Source organism: Plectropomus leopardus, chromosome 22 (genome assembly GCF_008729295.1).
Source record: "Plectropomus leopardus isolate mb chromosome 22, YSFRI_Pleo_2.0, whole genome shotgun sequence".
In the NCBI taxonomy this organism is placed as follows: domain Eukaryota; kingdom Metazoa; phylum Chordata; class Actinopteri; order Perciformes; family Serranidae; genus Plectropomus; species Plectropomus leopardus.
In genome coordinates this window covers 11,162,550-11,179,975 of record NC_056484.1, presented here as the reverse complement: position 1 = coordinate 11,179,975, position 17,426 = coordinate 11,162,550, and the positions used below count along the sequence as shown (strand labels likewise).

At 39.7% G+C, this 17,426-nt stretch overlaps 1 protein-coding gene across 4 annotated transcripts in view; it reads right to left on the bottom strand.

Annotated features, from left to right (window-relative positions):
• LOC121961587 (ELKS/Rab6-interacting/CAST family member 1-like) overlaps positions 1-17,426 on the bottom strand; it is a 155,864-nt gene that overhangs the window by 92,505 nt on the left and 45,933 nt on the right. For all 4 annotated transcript variants that reach the window (XM_042511643.1, XM_042511644.1, XM_042511645.1 and 1 more), the window contains 4 exons: positions 14,466-14,603; positions 11,455-11,595; positions 8,514-8,654; positions 5,454-5,647 (listed from right to left, as the gene is read on the bottom strand). In XM_042511643.1, the coding sequence (XP_042367577.1) occupies positions 5,454-5,647; positions 8,514-8,654; positions 11,455-11,595; positions 14,466-14,603 (614 nt within the window). The remainder of the gene's footprint in view (positions 1-5,453; positions 5,648-8,513; positions 8,655-11,454; positions 11,596-14,465; positions 14,604-17,426) is intronic.

Sequence of the window (17,426 nt, the reverse complement as noted above, 5' to 3'; positions counted from 1 at the left end):
ACATCTCTCTAAACCGACTTTATTTTTCTCTCTTTTTCTTCCCCTTCTGTCAGTTTCATTTTCTGTTTCCCTCTCCGTGTTGTCTGTTCTTTTCTTTCTCTCTGTACGTCTCCATCCATTATTTCATTTCTTTCACCCTGTTTTTCTCCCTCCGCCACCACCTTCCTTTCCCTTTTCCTCCTTCTTTCCCTCACTCTGTTTTCCACTCTTCCATCCAAATCCTTTATTTTGGCCATCAGGGCAGATTTTCAGCTCCATTTCCCCTCAGTGTGAAGTCACTCAGTCTGCTCCAATTACCATCTTAGTTACTGAAATAAATAACCTGGTACCATTACAGCTGGATTTAAACTAGAGGGAGAGAGAGAGAGACAGAGGGTTGATTTTTACCCTTGTTTAACCCACATCTGATCTTTTCATTAGTAATGTTCCCGCTGCTCACTCATAGCCCAGGGTTAGCCTTGGTGCCAAGCTAAGAGTTGGCCACAGGCAAATGTATCCTCCACTGACGTACCTGTTAGCTCGAGGCTAAGCCTTATAATTCACAGCAGGGTTTGGTAGCCCTGGGACAAAGTCAGTATTAGTACGCATTATGTTACAGGGTCAGGGCTTGCGGGTTCAAAACAACCTAGCTGCTGAATATATAATCTTAAACAGGGAACGTTTGTTAATCCACTGCTTTCCAAATATTTTTACAGTTACCAACATCTGTGAAAAGCCAAGAAAAGAGCAGTTTGGTTTAAATGCCTCAATGGTACCTTGACAGTCATTTTTGAAGCAGCGGTCAGAACACACGAGAGGAAAAATAAAGATCAAACAAACTGACCATTCACTAACCCTAACTTGCCAATATTTGGATTCCTTTGTACGCCAAAGAGCACCATTCTGTATAGACCAAATCACAACGGCTACGCTTATACATGCACATCAGTTTTCCCCTTTCATTCTGAATGTATTCTGAACTGATAGGTCATATTTCTGGTTGGACTTTATGGACTAACGTTATGAAAAACATAGATATGCTTAACTATTGCAGCACCAAAATTTTGCACAGCTGTGATTCGATCGTAGGAATGAGGCCGCAGTACAACAGCACTCCGTCACGTGTGATACTGCGTCATTTACAGTGTCTATATACTAGGTTTATTGAGGTCTTGGTATTCATATGAAGGTATTCTTTGTGTTGTTAACATTTCACAAATATGCTGTTACAATTGCTAATACATGCTGGGGCAGTTGTGACATTTGGCTCTTTAGTGTTTCAATAAATATTGTGAATTATATTGCTAATTAAATTAGTAGAGTAGAACGCAGATACAGGTTCCCTACATGAAGACTCAAATGGTTTGAGAAATAACATCAAAACCAAAAACTGTTCCAATTGCCCCCGCTCTCCCCTCGTTCAATGAACGAGCTACTGCTGACAAAATCTGCAAGGACAGTTGTCGTTTCAAAACCTGCTTTGGACTACCTTTGTCTGAAATCAAGGACCTATTATTTCAAAAATCAACATTACATTTTGAGAGGTAAATCTTCCACGGTTATCACTGTTAATCTGAAGGCTTGAATGGCTTAGCAACAGTAACTAAAGGTGACGGGAATAAGCAAACAGTCTGTTCTGCCCTTTTTATGACCGCGCTTCGCCATGTCGACACTTAACCACAGCCTTAAATTAGCCAGGAACAGTTTGCCTCATCATGCATCTAACAGCTTATTGAAACCACTAAATGTGAAGATTTTAAATGTATCATAGTTCCTTACACTCACTAAAATAACCCCTTCAAACCACATTCTTCACAGTAATGACTGTGCCTGTGCCAGTGTGTAAAAGGAAAGTTAAATTCCCTCATAAAAATCTACTTTATCTTAATTTTGCTACTACAAGATAATGTTCTCAAACATACGACACTAAATCTAGATTTAATACCTCTCGTGTTTCCTAAGAGCAGCCTGCAAAGTTCAGATATTAAATATCAGTTGCAGAGAAGCTTTTATTTTATTGTAATCCACCGGGAATTGAAACATCTTTCAAATACAAATGATGTAAGATCTTAAAAAATCCCACATGTTCACCCATTTGCAATTTTAAACGGTTATTAAGTTACACTACGATGTTATCCACGAAGCTAGCACTGTTGTAAATCTGCATCTGTGGCTACTGGCAGACTAACTAACACACATGCACACACACACGCACATTAAAACCCACCAGTTTGAAGTCAGCAGGTGCTGAATTATTAATAGTCTCGTATTTCTACTGGCCAGACGGAAAGACACAGTGTGGAAACATTGAATCTCCCTAAAATCATTAACAGCCATTACATTACAGTCAAACTACTAAACACACAGACAGAAATAGAGAATTTGGGTTGAGTTTGTGTCTAGGGAAGAAACTGAGATTAAAGAGACAGAGAGAGAAAAAGCGCAGACAGAAAGTATATGATAGTTCAGAAATCAAAGGCACCGAGAGGCATTTGAACAGACAGATGGACCAGTTTCATGACCGCAGACAGCTCTGAGCTATCTCATCCTCGAAAGACAAACTTTACTAAAATACACCTCTTTTTTTATAGGGCCAGAGCTCTATTGTAAACCATTTCTTATAATTATTTCATAAAATTAATCCCCTTTTTTGAGGAGCTAAAGGTGCTAGAGAACTCACAAAACTTTACACAAGCATCACAAGTTTGATAATTAGAAACGTGATACTTGATGAGACTCCTGCTCGAGGGTGACAAAATGGTTCAATAGCGCCCCCTAAAAAATTTCACTGAAGAAATCCTTGTGTCCACCTAGATGCACGAAATGTGGAAGGCACAATTCCAAGGTAAAATCCCAAGACTTAAAAAAGTCGCAACCTTAACCCACCAAGAAATCAGCCATTTTTAATTTACTTTTCATTTTTTTCCCCAGGTATTGTGCTACAACAGACTCCTTTTAGAAATTTCACCACAATCAAAAGACCTTGAAGAAGCTAAACCATGAAGCCTCTGAGGTTTCTGTAAAGGGTATGGCATTGGCGCTGCATCATATTCCAATGATTTGCCACAGGACCAGCCTGATGACATCTACATATAAAGTTACAGTGATAATGCCAGTTACTGACAACAGGAAATTACATATTCATACTTTGATGTACTACTCCTAGCAGGTTGACCATATCCACCTCAAATGTGGTCAGAAAAGCCTTAAGAACTTGATGATACTTTGTGGTGAAGATTATAATTTTTCGCTGAACGGCACTGCCATAGTGACACAGTAATATTCAATGTTTCGGCATGATACTTGACTTTACATAGTCCAATTTGCCCCAGATTCCACACATAAGATTCCAGGCCTGAATATATTTACATGCCTGTAGTAAGTCAAAGTAATAGCGCCACCTACTGACAACACGAAGTTAGCCTTATGTGAAATTTACAGGGTGTGGTCTACACCTGATATACAGCAGTGAGATTTACAATTAGTGTGTGTTCTCTGGTGAAAAATAGTTGACAAAGGAATCGGTATACAAGTTGTGATGCATTGTTTCCAGCGCCATACACTCCAAGCAGAAAATAACATCGAAGTCGTGCTGGCAGTGTGAAATGCACAGCTGCGTCGACCTGCATCCCACCACTACCAGCAGCGTGTGGGAAGGTGCGAGGACCCGTTCGCTGCTTGCAGCTATAATTTACATTACAAGTACAAAAAAAGAGGCAGTTTAGGTGAAAGAAGTGACTTTCCTGTTTTATGTAGTCCTCCTCATACCGAAATATTAATAAACAGACACATAGGCAGAACAACAGAATGAAATAGATATTCAGGGAGACAGTTAACACGGAGGCAGGCAGGCAAGCAAGCATGCAGGCTGACAGGTTATCAGATACAGAGAGAAAGAAAAGACAGATTAAGGTTAAGACGAGGGAGATATAGTTTACATTGGCACACACAAAGAGTGAAAGACAGACAGGTTAAGCGAAATAACAGATAGAAGAGTAGTTAGAAACAAACAAATCATTCGTATTAGCATAAAGTAAATACAAAAAAACTGAGTGAACTGTCCAGACTCCTAATGAAAGAAAAAGAGTGGGTTAAACTCTGCAAGTCAGGCATCCTTGGCTGAAAGTAAAACAAAAGTGAAGCGTGAAAACAGAGCCACTAAATGAAAGAGTTGCATCATTGACAGGAACAGCAGCTCAAAGAGTTTCAGCAGAGGCTCTGGTGCCAAACTGTGCCCTCATTTTACAAACTTTTAGGAGCAGTTTGGCTTGTCACGCTGCAGTATAACAGACGACAAAAACTTCTGCTGATGAGAGCATAACTCGTGCCGATGACTGACCTTTAAGGGGATTTGTTTCATTCTGCAAACAGTCCAAAAAAGCCGCACTAAGAGAGGCTTGGCGAACATTCAGTCAGTGCTGCAACTCTATGATGGTGATTATTAGTGAACATACTCTGCTCTGTCCCATGTGGAAAAGGCTTTCAAAACATGAGAAATCTCTTCACAAGTCACACTTTTTTATTTTCTTTAACACCCTCCAGTTAGTGGCCATTATCATCTGATCAACTGATCATTTTCCTCAGGCAACGAAACACAGAAAATACATTATAATTCTCTTAAGACCAATGCGACAAATTCAAATTAGGGATGTCAAAGGTTAACTGTTCATCAGTTATTGCACTGTGCACCAAGCTTGTCACAAATTTGCAACCCCCCCGTTATCTTTATTGATTGGGACAAATTGGTGCAAATATATTTTTAAAGCATTTATTTCCACATAACTTTTCCACATGGGACTGGTTGCTTTCATAGTGCTGTCATACCCCGTCCTCCAACAAGCAAAGTGAGTTTTGTCGTGCATCTGTCTAATTGACTGACAGGGCCACCAGCCACTCACGTGCCCAGGTAGTCCCACACCAGCCCCCCCATTGGCTGCTGAGTGGCAGCAGGAGGAGGGGCCTGTTTTCGCGACTGCTGAGAACGCCACAGATGAGAAGAAGAGGGATTTCTGGGGTGTGATGGCCACGCACACACACACAAACGAACATAAATGCACTCACACAGATGCAGAATCACATGGATTCATACATATTTATGCGCACACACATGTGAATAAGGCCCAATGACAGAAATAAGAGAAGATGAAAAAGGAAATAAAGCCGAAGTGGAAGAAGGCAATGGAAAGAAAAAAGGGAGAGGAAGGGTGAAAAGGGGAAGCTAATGGATTAGTACTGCTGGAAGATTACCACTGACTCCAACAGCTTGAAGTTAAAAGGAAAATGGACAACAGTCCAATCCAAAATTAAATAATAAATTCAACAGTGTTGGATGTTTTTGACTTATTTAGATTAATAAAGAAAAGAGAAAGATGCAGAACTGTTTTTAAATTCAATTTTTTAAATATCATTTTTCTTTTTCCAGATTCACCATATTTTTGTCATCACTCATAAATCTCTTCATTCTGCTCCCTCACCTCTCCAATTCGTGGATCTTTTTCTCCTTGTCGTTCTTTTCATTCTCCATCTCCCTCAGGATCTCCAGGAGCCGTTCCACCTCGGACTGGGCCTTCCCAGCATCCTCTTTGTGCTGGGTCACTTCCTGCTCCAGGCAGGAGATGCGTTCGGAGAGTTCAGTGCTGGCCTGGGAATCTGCAGCTGCACTCTGAGCCTGAAACAGAAATTAATTATTATAAATAAACCGAGCGCTAACTTTCAAAATTAGGTGACCACCATTTGATGGAAGAGATAAGCTCAAAACAAAAAGGATACGCCAATAAAAACACGTGTGCTGAGGATGAGTCGGATGGATTTGATGAAAGCGACACATGCCTTTGTAAATTGTTTAAGAGTAGAATTGTTTTATAATTGGTCCTTGGTTAATAAAAGGTACAAGAACAGAATATTTGTATATGTTTGTATGTATGTAAAAGTCCATATTTGAAAGAACAATCTGAGGGCTTCTTTAAGAAGGCTGTTTGTGCCACTACAGTTGTAAGCCAGCTCTGCTCCAACATATACCAGCGTTGCTTATGTTTTTAGAATTTCACCATGAAATAGACATCTGATTAAAGGCTTTTTTAGATTTTTTTTTCCAGAAAAGTGCCCTGGACCATGTTCCTTTTTGAACAAGATTTTATTACTTTTATATACCATACCTTCTCTTTAGAGATAAAGCATTCAGCAGGTGGATTGTGTACTATGTTTGATAATGAGTCAGTGTTCATAAAATCAAAAGTAATTAGTCGAGCAATACCAAAACAAGCAAAAAGCTCTTATCCGAAATGTAGGACTGTATTTATGAATTAAGGAATAAATACTCAGCAACTCATTTTCATATTTTCACAATTTTTTTTCAGAAGAGGCTTTTGTATTTTGCAAACTGTGGTGTCTTTTTACATCAGGAAATGAAACTTTTGCATGTGTGTGGGCATAAAATGATGCTTAAAAAACAGTTTGAACTCATCTGCTCCTTAGAAAAAACTGCTGAGCATATTTTTCTTTAAAAACGAGTACAGCCCTGCCAGCGGATCTTTGATGCTGTACTTCATCACAGTGGTGCTTTGAGCTAAATGCCAGCATCAGCATGTTAACATGCTTAGCATGACAATGTTAACGTGTTGATGTTTAACAGGTGTAATGTTGGCTTAACCCTTTGAAACCTAAGCTACTTGGCTGGATTTCTTTCAAAAATATGTCAAGAAGGTAATAAACAAATAAAAAGAAATGGTCAAAAAATTAGCAAGAGATTAGTCAAAAGTTACAAGAAAATTACTTCAAAATTAGCAACAAAAAAAGTAAAAAAAAAAAACAAAAAAAAAAACACTGAATGACCTAAAGAAAGTGCTAAAAAAATTTTTAAAAAACTGTATTCTTTCTTTAAAATAATTTAAATATATAATTATGAGATTTATAAGTTTATTTAAAACAACCCCATTTTCTTAAGTTTTAGAGGTTTAAAGGTGTCTGAATTGTGTCTGAGGTTTTAAAGGGTTAAGTTAGAATAACATGCTAAGGTGCTAACATATGGTAATTACCACTAATCACAAAGTACAGCTGAGGCTGATGGGAATGCAATTAGTTTTGCAGGTATTTGATCATAAAAGAAAGTACATATATGTAATTTAATATATGTCACTATGAAATAAATGTATGTGTTATTCTATTACAATATATTATAAATAAATCCAAGTATTTATGTCTGGCTCATTGAAGGTGCCATGAGTTTGAGGTAGTTTCTGCAACACAATGATCGTAAGGCACATGATGCTGATTTAAGAGAAGATAAGCACGAGCATGAAAACGTGAATAAAGTAAAAAGCACATTAAAGTGAGTTGCAGTGGCTTTCTTCCTTCTGCTGCTCTGCCCAGCTGCACAGAAAACCAAGAGAAAAGAATCAAATGAAATAAAACAAAGAAAAAAATATAACCAGCTTAGAGGTTAGAACAGCTGTGTGTGTTTCCCAGAAGCAAATGTTGCTCTTGGGACAGATTGACTTTGTGTGTGTATGTGTGCGTGCACACGTCTTGGTCACACAATACATAAACCCTATTAGTTTTGGAAGCTCAGAACAGTTTTTACAGGTCTTTATGTGGAGAGGAAATGTTTGGGTGTCTGACGATATTATAAGAAGATCTGGGTGGAGGGAAAAGCAAGACGGAGAAAGACAAATAAGAGAGGAAAAAAAGAAACATCACACACAATGTAACACGCACAATGTCAATCAATTCACACACACAGAGACAAGTTTTCAGTCTTTTTTCCATCACTGGTAACAGAAAGAGACTTAGAAATAAACTCTGATGAGAGAAACACCTGAGATCCACTGACACCTTCATACACATTCTCTGTCTCTCTGTCACAATCGGGCATGCACACACACACGCACGCACGCACGCACGCACGCACGCACGCACGCACGCACGCACGCACGCACGCACGCGCACACACACACACACACACACACACACAGGGTGTGGTGGTGGTGCTGTCTTCTCCACTCTGTGAAAATGACTGTAAGGCTGTCAGCAAGCCGTCACACACACACCATTTTATGGGCTGCTGTGTGGGAGAGAATATGTGATATGCAAACACACACACACACACACACACACACGCATGTCTCTTGGAAAATAGTTGAGGGAAAACAAGGAAGGGGAGAAAGAGACGAGGGTTTCTTTTGTTTAAAATCCTCTATTTGTTGTGGTTCTTTCTGAATTGTGTGTATTTTTTCACCATTTTGATTGATGTAATTGATGCTTTTAATTAGTATATGTTGTGAATTTATCATCATCATCACCATCAATACGCTTAAAAAAGTAATTAGAATCAGTTTTCTTCCTGCTTTGTTCCAAATGTACTCTGAAAGAGATGCCAATTCAGTGTACACCATCTCACACCAGTAGAATTCCTTATTTCACACACCCATAGTCAAAAAGTCTGTATGTAAAAGGCATATGATACATTTTTAAGATGTGATACATCAAATTAAAGTCATTGCTACGGTATGTTCGTACTGTGCAGCCAGACAGCTAACCTTCTTGAGTTGGTTCTCGAGTTTGACACACTCTTCTTTCTTCTGCTCCAAGCTGATCTCCAGACTCTTCAGCCTGTTGTCCTTCTTGAGGGTGGAGGAAGCCAGAGAGGAAGCCTTCTCCTTCAGATCCAACACTGCAGTCTGAAAGGAAAAAAGACAAAAAGAGTGATAAGGAAGACAGTCAACTTATTAGTGCTATAGACGCTGTTTAGCTCCACTGAAGCGGCTGGGGGTTAAGTGCCTTGTGCATCAGCAGTATCGGCACTAAACCACTTTATTATCTCTGCCTGGTGGAAATCATGCACCTGATAGTGTGTTTATCTGTCCACACCTAATGTCACAAACTACTGGAGCAATTAGCCTAATATTTTGATGCACATTTGTGACTGCAAGGATCTCTCATGGTAGCGGTGATCCACAAATGTAGAAAAACTGACCATTTTATATTGTCATTGACTGCATGAGTGACTTCTCACTCTTAACCAAAGACTGTATAAATAATGGACATAGCTATTGTGAGGTCACCCATTGGTTAGTGGACTGTTGTTTTAAAGCCTTAAGTTTGGCATTTCAGCCGTCACCATCCTGGTTTTTTGAAGCCAGAAGTGGCCATATTTGGACTTGAGGTTGGAGCTGTGGGGGGACAAGTGAGGGATTTGACTCATAGACTGTAGTGAGGCCTTGCAGACAGCCGGTCAATAAAGCATTCCCAAAAAGATTCATCCCCTTGACAGTTGTCATCAATGTTCAAATTAGCTATAGAAACCAAAACTGTTTATGTACTAAGCTGTTTATTGCTGATGTAAAGATGGGCATTTTAAAATGCAGGTCAATGAGGATTTACTCGTTTTGGAGCCAGCATTTTTGGTGCTTTTGGTACTTCTGTATTTGCTCCATTTTTCAGCCTCAGTGGTTGCCACTTGCTCTCACTAGCCAGTAGGACCTGCAAGTGATGGCTCAAAAACTGATATCAATAGAAAAGTTTTTATATATATTTTTATATATTTGTTATATATCTTTTCTATCAGATATGATAACACTGTACTTACCAAAGTAATTCCTCATAACTTTATAAGGAGGTAAAACCGAAAGAAAAGTTCGCATTAAATGTTGGTAATAATGCCTATTTTGCAGTACAATGATTTTGTGTTATTATGTCACTGCCTGTTTCTCATCCCTTTATTTTTTTTAGCATGTCACTGAGTTCAGCAATAAACCTGGTGAGTACAATGTTATTATTACCAATAGGAATGATAGCTAATATTACAAATATAAAATCCAAATTGTATAAAACTTAAACTATCTTTAAGGCTTTCCTACACATTTGTGGGCTTTCCTCTGCTCAGCCCCTTGTTCTTCAAAACTTTTTCCCATGACCTGTCTCTTTTCTCACTCTTCCAGCTCAATCCCTCCATCCGTGAAGTCTCTCTGCCGTTCTTTTCTGGTCTTTTCCTCTTTTGGTAGGGCCGGTGAAACAGAAACCAATGGGACCAGAAAGGGGAGACACTCAGACGTGTAATTTTACCCTTGACTGACAATACCAACTCCAGACTACGGATCATCATGTTTGACTGGGCTTTGGTCAGAGAAACCTTGCTGCTTACTCGGATTATATTTAGGTACAGACATATATTGCTGTTGTCAGACAAACCCTACATCAGCGTTTAGCAGCGTGGAAAGGAATGCTTGTTTTCTCCGTTAGTTTTCCCATGTATATCTCAAATTATATAATGGCACTCACACTGGTTTTATGACTCCACAATCCCACTAAAACTAGCTGAAGAGTCCCAGTTAAAAAAAAAAGGCATAAAGGACTTTTCACGACAACATGTGCGCATCTGATTTGAAGATTTATTTCCCCTTCTAAAGAAACAGCTTCACATTTTTTGGGAAATCTCTCTCTTGCCGAGAGTTTAATGAGGAAGTCATTAATATCACTCCCATGTCTGTACGCTAGTATGATGCATTTTAACACATGTGATTGGTTGTCACAGTCAAACTCTTTTGTGCGCCTGCAAGTTGTGGACACCCAGTGGAAATTAAATGAACTACAGTACATCACAATATTAGACTATAAAAGTACCTTATGATCACACTGCTGCGCAGTAACATTTTTCCAGTTGCCAATGTTGCTATCACTTTATATTTGGAGTTATGTTGATACTGCATTAGGTGGGAGATGTGAGCGCATCTCTAATGACATTGCTCACAGACATTATCCCTGCACCATCTAATCTGTAGCATTTCATTAACTAACTGTTACCCAGCATTTGGAGAATATTTTTCCTACTTGTCCTCCTACCTACTCCCAATAGTTTCTCACCTTAGGAGCTCTTTTAAGGGGTTAAAATGCTTTGTTAATAACTTTTATTTTTACCAGGACCTTGTCATAACTTAAAAATCCTTAGAAAACATAATAATTCTAAGAATTTCCTTGGAAATTCATTACTAGGAGCAACTCTTTGTACAAGGAAGTTTTGTGAATTTGGGCCATGCCTTACACATGCTTTTGTCTCCAGAGGGATACTTGTGTTAAATACATTGTTTTGCCAAATTTTGGTGTTTCTAAAGTGTTTAATTGTATCTTTCCTTCTGCGCAGTCTGACTGCTGCAGGATGACAAACGCAAAGACAGCGCTTAAAAGTTCGATGTCATCATCTGTCTCTCCCTCTGAGCCTCTGCTGTGGTGTTCTGCATGAATCAAAAAGGTCGATCCAAGAAGAACTCAGCTCCAATCACTGTTTTCACTGGTTGTGAAGCATATCGTTGTCACGGAAATGTGACTCTTTTATCGTTGTTGTCCTTCAGCACGAGGACCTTGGGAGGATCCGAAGTCTGTTCTGCAGTGATAGATCAATCACGTTTTCTCGGCAGGCACGCAGAGAGTGTGTTTATCTGACTTATAGCACAGATATGCATGAGTGTTTTGTGTGTCTTCTACCTCACGGTCAGCCAAGTCAGCCTGCAGATGGGTGACTTTTTCCCTCAACTCCTTCAGCTCCTTCTTGCTGGACTCCATCTCGTCCCCTTTTTCCTTTTCCTCCCTCTCCCGCTGTTCTTTCAACCGCTCGATGATTCGCTCCTGGACACCAAGAAGAAGAAGGAGGAGGGGAATGAGAGATGTTAGTTATAAAAATAGAGAACAGAAAGAGTGAAGAGAGAAAAAGAAGAGGAGAGAGAGACATAGTCAACGCTCCAACAGTTATTCACAGTCACTCAATATCAAGTTTCTATACTAATAACAGACGCATTAAACTTTATGTACATGGCAGCTTTGACAGGATCTAACAGCCAGAAGTGATTTTAGACACGTAATATGTTCTGGCACAAGATGCAATATTCACAACCACTAAAACACTATAGACGCTCTCCAGCTATAGAACAATGCAGCGGCCAGTTCAAGCAAAAGTATAAAAGTTCACACACACAAAATCTGTGCAAGAAGCCCAGAGAGTGTAACCTGGCTGCACTGTGTGTTCTGGTACTGTAGCTCTGTCTTTGTGAGGACCGGAGAGTGAGCACAATTTTTTTGTAAAGTGAGGTTACTTTAACCAGACCTTATGCTTTAAAAAAAAACTTTTTCAGGGTTAAGATTTTGTTTACAGTTAAAACTAATGATTATTTTAATTACTGATTATTTCCTTAATACATCTTTCAATCTTTTGGTGTAAAAAAATAGTGCATAACGCCCATCACAATTTCCAAGAGCCCAAGCCAACGTTCGTAAATTGCTTGTTATAATGAAACATTTGTCCAAAACATGCAGATATTTCATGTACGGTACAATGATATAAAACAGTGGAGGAGGTTAAAACTTGACATTTGATAGCCTGTGGAATTCATGAATATCTGGCATTTTTGATCAAAAAATGGGTTGCGCAATTATTAGATTATCAAGACAGTTCTTAATTAGTTTATGCTATGATTAAGTGAACAACTAATAATTTCAGGTATATTAAAAATAGAGTTCAAGTTAAAGGGACAGTTCACCCCAAAATCAAAAGAATATATTTTTTCTCTTACCTGTAGTGCGTTCAGTCTATACTATTATGGTGTGAGTTGCAGAGAGTTGAAGATAATTGCCGAAGAGGTGTGTGGTTTGTCTTGAATATAATGCAGCAAGATGGCACTTGGCTTGAGGCGTGCCAAAAAATCCATTTTAAACACAAAACACAACATCAATGTCTCTCTCTAAAAATCATGACCCGGTTGCCCATGGTAATCAAAAGACCTTGTCGTGAGCAGATTCATGTGAGAACTATTTTTTTGTCTTCCAAACTACAACCACCAACTGTATCACTGTGTAGAAGAAAGTGTGCATCTACTGCTAGCTCACCTAGCATCACTGAGCTAGCTAATGTTACAGCTCAGATGAGGACGATGCCAGACCGCATCACTGCGCAGAAGTTATCGTGCATCTACGCATGAACAAGAGGCTTGTGCTCGGGGCGGCACGAGATGCAAACATTAATGGAGCCCTCCTTGGCTGAGTTGTAACAGTATCTAGCTCAGTGGTGCTAGGTGATCTAACAGCAGATGCACACTTCCTTCTGGGCAGTGATTTGGTTGGTGGTTGTCGTTCGATAGAAAGAAAATAGTTCCCACATGAAACAGCTCACAACCAATTCTGTGGATTATCTTGATTAACTCACTCATTGTATCTAGAAAGAGTCACTGCTGTTGAATTTTTCAGTTTCTTTTTTTGGTGCTTTGAGCGACACAAGGCACGTGACATCTAGTTCATTATACTTGAGAGAAGACAGACACCTCTACATGTGATATCTCCAACACTCTGCAACTCACACCAAAACAATCTAGACTGATAAATTGCACATTAGGTAAAAGACAAAATATGTATTTTTGATATGGGGTGAACTCTTCCTTTTAGATTAGGGTAAGGCTTAGGGATATAGATTTAAATGTTAAAGACTGGGTTAGGGGCTAGAAAGAGCATCATGTCAATTAGGATCCACAAAAGTACAGACATACAAACAGGAATTAGGGTTATCTAAACTGTTTGCAAAGACAAAATTACTTGCATGACACGAGGTAAAAACACTTAACATGAACATAACGTACTTCTGTTCTGCTTCAAACATAACACAATGCAGAACAATGTGAGTTTGATGGAGAAAAGGAGTAATAACATGAAGAAAATATGCCGTGTATGGAAAGATGGAAAAACAGAGAGGAAGAAATGAAGGATATCCAAAGGCACCGAAACAACGAAGATGGCGGAAAAAAAAGCTTGTGAAAGTCATTTTGAGTGAAGTGAAAGTCGTCGGCCACCTCCGCCTGCCAACACTCTCACGTCTAGCTGACACCATGGATATTAGTCACTGGACAATTATTAGCCCTGCTTCCTGTGTGTGTGTGCTTGCAAAGGAGATTGAGTCGGTAACAAAATCGCACATTACAGTACAAAAATATATCCTCATCAAACACTTAAAAGCGGCCGGCTGGTGTAAATGTCACTGGTTGGTTTCCCAGAATCAGGGTCAGGTCCCGGGTGCACAATAACAGATCATCAAACAGGCGGTTGAGGGTCAGTTCTCATGCACAGGTGGTTCGGGGCTGTTTTTATGGCTGTGCGGCACCTGAATGTTTATTCCAAGAGAGCGACAGGGGTGGATTGTTGTTCTATTTCCATCGGTCCCAGCCGCGTGACTGCACGTTGGATGGTTCCTAATCTTTTATGAACGCAGGCTGTGAATGATTTAATAATGAAACAGCCAATGTGATTATTGGTTCATTTCCATTTATCCAGAGTCATTTGGTCATGGCATGGGTGGTCGACTGTTTTGCTCATAGTGGTTTTATTAATGTAACCTTGCTCGGGAGTCGACCTGAGGCTGACCAACGTTTAGTGTGTGTGTGTGTGTGTGTGTGTGTGTGTGTGTGTGTGTGTGTGTGTGTGTGTGTGTGTGTGTGTGTGTGTGTGTGTGTGTGTACCTTCTCAGCCAGAGCCTCCTCCAGTGTTCCCAGTGCTGTGTCGGTGTTGGAGGTGTCTGTCTGTAAGGATTTGACTCGGTCTTTCAGGCCGCCCAGCTGTTTCTCTTTATCCCTCAGCTGATCCTGGAGGTTCTCTATCTGCAGAGCAAGAAGGAGAGAAGAACTCATAAACAGTGTTGCTTTTGATGCATAATTCACTTATTTAGCAATGGATGATATTATGTTGGTAAGTGAATCAGCTCTCAAACTGGGCCAAAGTAAAGCACTGGGGCAACTGCTTGTAACTAGAGCTCAGAGGATAATGAATTTCTGCAGACGAACAGCAAATATAACGGCAATTAAGACTTAAATTAAATTAGCTCTAAAAACAGCCATAAATAACAACAAATATAACAAAATATATGTGAATAAGATTCTAAGATACAAAATTGCAGAGACTCTGACCTCTGCCTGTATTTTACTCTTCTTTGGCTGTGGTCGGGACATTCTTAGGCACAGCACACAGGTGAGTCAAGACTTTATAAAAAGGTAGCGACCAGGAGCTAGACCATAAGCAGCACTTTCCAAGAGGAAGCTAAGATAATGGCTGACATGGTGCCAAAATCCTGCAAATATGTAGCGAGGCAAAAGGTCAAGCCGTCAAAGCTCATTCCAAAATGGGAGTGAATCTGGGGCTGGCTTTCACCTTCACTTTTGCTGGTGAGCACTGAAGGAGAGGATGGGGATGAAAAGCCATGCTGAGTTGGCCAGTTTTCTTCTGGACAGGTCGGTGCCAGCTGTTGGCGTAGATAGTTATTGATAGTAGCTATCAATAGCTATCTATCCAGTAGCCAGGGAGGAGGGAGCAAGTTCAAACGTTTTTTTTTTATTGTTGTTTTTTTAACAGACGCTAACCAATAAGTCCTGCACAGTATACCTTTACATTGTGTGGGGTTAGATATGTGCAAGCATGTATTTTTAAAGGTATATTATGCTGGACTTTCGCTTACTGTTTGTAAACACACTCGCCAGCAAAAGTGAAAGTAAAAACCAATCCCAGATTCAGTCATTTGGCGTTTGCATTTGTCTCTTGGATACCTGCTTTGCTTTGGCACCTGGTCACTACTTCTGTATAAAGGTACACACTCATAAATGTACCAAACACAGAAAATAAGAAGAAAATACAGGCAGAGGGCAGAGAAAAAAAACCCTGCCAATAAAGTGTGTATTATCAAAGTTAATTGAATTACTGAAATTAATTTTAATGTTCTCATTTTATTCCTCCTTTGAAATTCTTCTTTAACTGCATTGTCTTGTTACTTACGATGTGACATGCTGCATATACAGTTACCAACTGATCTATAATAAGAAAAAAGTGTCTCATAATATCCGTTAGGCTCTACTTATGAGCAACAAAAGAGATCGATTTAAAGTACTTATTTAATGACTCTTCATCAAAAAAATAAATACAAAAGTTCTTACCGACAACAGTTTTGAATTAATGAGACAATTTCTTGTGCACTCGTTTGAATGTTTCCATACGTTTTCTATAATCTTTGCCACCTTTAACTCTCACTCCAAATACATACTCTCTTCACCTCCATCTCTTTCTCTCCACCTCCTCCTGTTTCCTCTCACAGTGATTTGGTAGCAGATTAATTTTCTACTAAAACACAAAATCAGCAGAAACAACCGATGGACTCGCTCTTTCCCCGAGCTCACAATGAGTGTGTGCATGTGTGAATGTATGTGTGTGTGTGAGATCACAGACATAGATAAGGAGCTATGTCAACTTTGTGGTATTCATTAAAAAATGGTTGGAACAAAAGGTTGAGCAGCACAGAAATAACAAATGAAGGAGAAAAGAGAGGGATGGAGAGCTTATGTAATGAGAGTGAACTTGGGTGGTAAAATGACTAAATTTCAGCCTCCCCCTCTTTCTTTTGCTTTGCCAGAGAGAAAGGAAATCAGGCGACTGACAACCCGTCACAAAAAAACAGAAAGTCAGATTGGTATGCAACCTTTGACTCCACTGCAGGTGAGACGCACACACTTACAGTGCCACGGAGATTGTGTGTGTGTGTGTGTGTGTGTGTGTTCATACAGTAAAACACTTCCAGCGCCTCATTAATCAACCGTTCACCTGACAGCTTGACTGACACCTCCTCCTCTCTCCCTTTCACACACACACACTTGACATTGAGAGGCAGAGGGACTCTTTGATCCCGTCTGCACTTCCTGAAACTGACAACTGCTGGATGATAGGCACACACACACATACACACACACACATACACACACACACACACACACACACACAGATACAGTATTTACAAACCCACACACACACTTCTTGCTTGTCTCATCCTATTTTGGTCCCAAAATGGTGTGTGATAATGAACGTGAATATGTTAACAAAACAATAAAAGGCTGACGCTTCTCTTCATCTACGTCAGAAAATTACACTTAACAACAAAGAGAAGAGGATGATGGCGGATCAGAGGAATTAATTCTATGCACTCATGGTAATTTCCGTCATGACTAACATATAATGACAGGTGAAAAACACGAGGAGGTAAAGATGGAGGAGAAGAAAGTAAGGTATTTTTAGTTTTTCCACATCCAAAAAGCAGATGAAATTATGAAACAATAAGCCCAGACTGGATAAAGGAGGAGTCAGCAGGATCTCTGTCTCCCTCTCAGACGCTGGACTGTATTCTATTTGAAGACGGCAGAGGTCATCATTTATTGAACAGGAGGAACTCATTAGTATGCATCTGATTTCAAACACACTCTGTCTCTCTCCTCCCCCTCCCTGTCCTGCTTTATGTCTGTCTGCTTGATTGTCTCTATCAATTATCGGCTCACGCTCTCTGTCTTTTTATACAACGGACAACTGGAGGGGACGGGGGGGGGGGGGGGTAAAGAGGCAAAAGCTTTTAATGGGAGAATTCAACTGTATACTTAAATTTGATCTCATTT